Source organism: Frankliniella occidentalis, unplaced genomic scaffold, assembly GCF_000697945.3.
Source record: "Frankliniella occidentalis isolate FOCC.00 unplaced genomic scaffold, Focc_3.1 Scaffold5570, whole genome shotgun sequence".
In the NCBI taxonomy this organism is placed as follows: Eukaryota; Metazoa; Arthropoda; class Insecta; order Thysanoptera; family Thripidae; genus Frankliniella; species Frankliniella occidentalis.
Genome location: NW_026272608.1, coordinates 1 through 1,097, shown reverse-complemented (window position 1 = coordinate 1,097; position 1,097 = coordinate 1). Strand labels below are relative to the sequence as shown.

General features: G+C 57.0%; 1 protein-coding gene across 1 annotated transcript; it reads right to left on the bottom strand.

Moving 5' to 3' along the window:
• Nucleotides 1-69: 69 nt before the first annotated feature.
• On the bottom strand, nucleotides 70-762 carry LOC127752251 (lateral signaling target protein 2 homolog; the record flags this gene model as incomplete). The annotated part of the gene is given in 2 exon segments (XM_052277050.1): nucleotides 70-374; nucleotides 484-762. Coding segments are annotated over 2 exon segments (584 nt in total), but the record flags the coding sequence as incomplete, so codon positions are not given.
• Between the last annotated feature and the right edge of the window lie 335 nt (nucleotides 763-1,097).

Genomic DNA, 1,097 nt, shown 5'->3' with positions numbered 1-1,097 from the left:
TATGTAGTTGAGTAGATTTCTATTAAGAAAGAACTGACTATTAAAATAATCAAATGTTTAGTATCCTACCTTTGCAAAGTTTCAGAGAAAAGAACAACAACCAACTGTTGGAGTTCATATTCTTGCAAACTCTTGACTGGCACCATTGCACTCACATAGCAAAGCTCAAACTCCGCAAATAGGCGGTCAAACGTCTTTAAAGCTCCCTTCAGCCGTTCAGCAGCAAACAATTCACTCCGCAATTCACCCCGCAGACTCTGCTCGCGCAAGAGATTCCGCACATTCTCCAATGACTTGGTTAGTGCTTTTGCAAGGGGTCGCATCAGCGACGACTCAGTCTCTCGGTTCATTATGCTCGATCCAGCCGCCAGACACTGCACACACACAGGCAAAGGTTTAGTTACACACACGTATGATCCTGGGCTATCATCAGCACAAAAAATGGCAGGCACTGGTCCTGGACTTCCTGCTCTGACCACCCACCTCCGCGCCGAACCACAGCTGGCCCGCCAGGTTCTCCTGCATGACGTCGTCGGGGAACTTGACGCGAAAGTCCCGGTCGGCGCGCTCGTCCGGGATCACCTGGTCCATGATGCGGCTGCATATCGTCAGCACCTTGTCCTGGCACTGGCGCAGCTGGTTCACCAGCACCGAGCAGCGCTCCGGGTCCTTGCGGCCGTCGAAGCTGTCCAGCTCCGTGGCCACGATGTTGAGCGCCTCGTCCGCGTAGAAAAACTGAGCGAGCAGGGACGTGTCATCGCGCTGCAACAGAGAGAGACGAGCACCGTCAATATAGGGGTTGATGACAACAGGCCCAGCAGACGAGTCGATGACGCAAGGGGGAAATAAAACAATGGGAAAGAACGACGCGGCGCACGGCGCCGAGTGGAGGCGAAGGCCCCCGTCAGCGCGGCCCCGCCTGGCCTCGCCTGGCCCCGAGCCGCGCCAGCCGCGCCCCCCTGCACTGTGTGCCCAGCAGCACCACGAAGTACCGGGGGTAAACATGGGCGCGATGCCACCATCTCAAGTTCATCAACCTGCCGACCCGGCAGGGGCCCCAGCAGCAGGGGCTGCTCGCTATCACCGCGACCATTGCG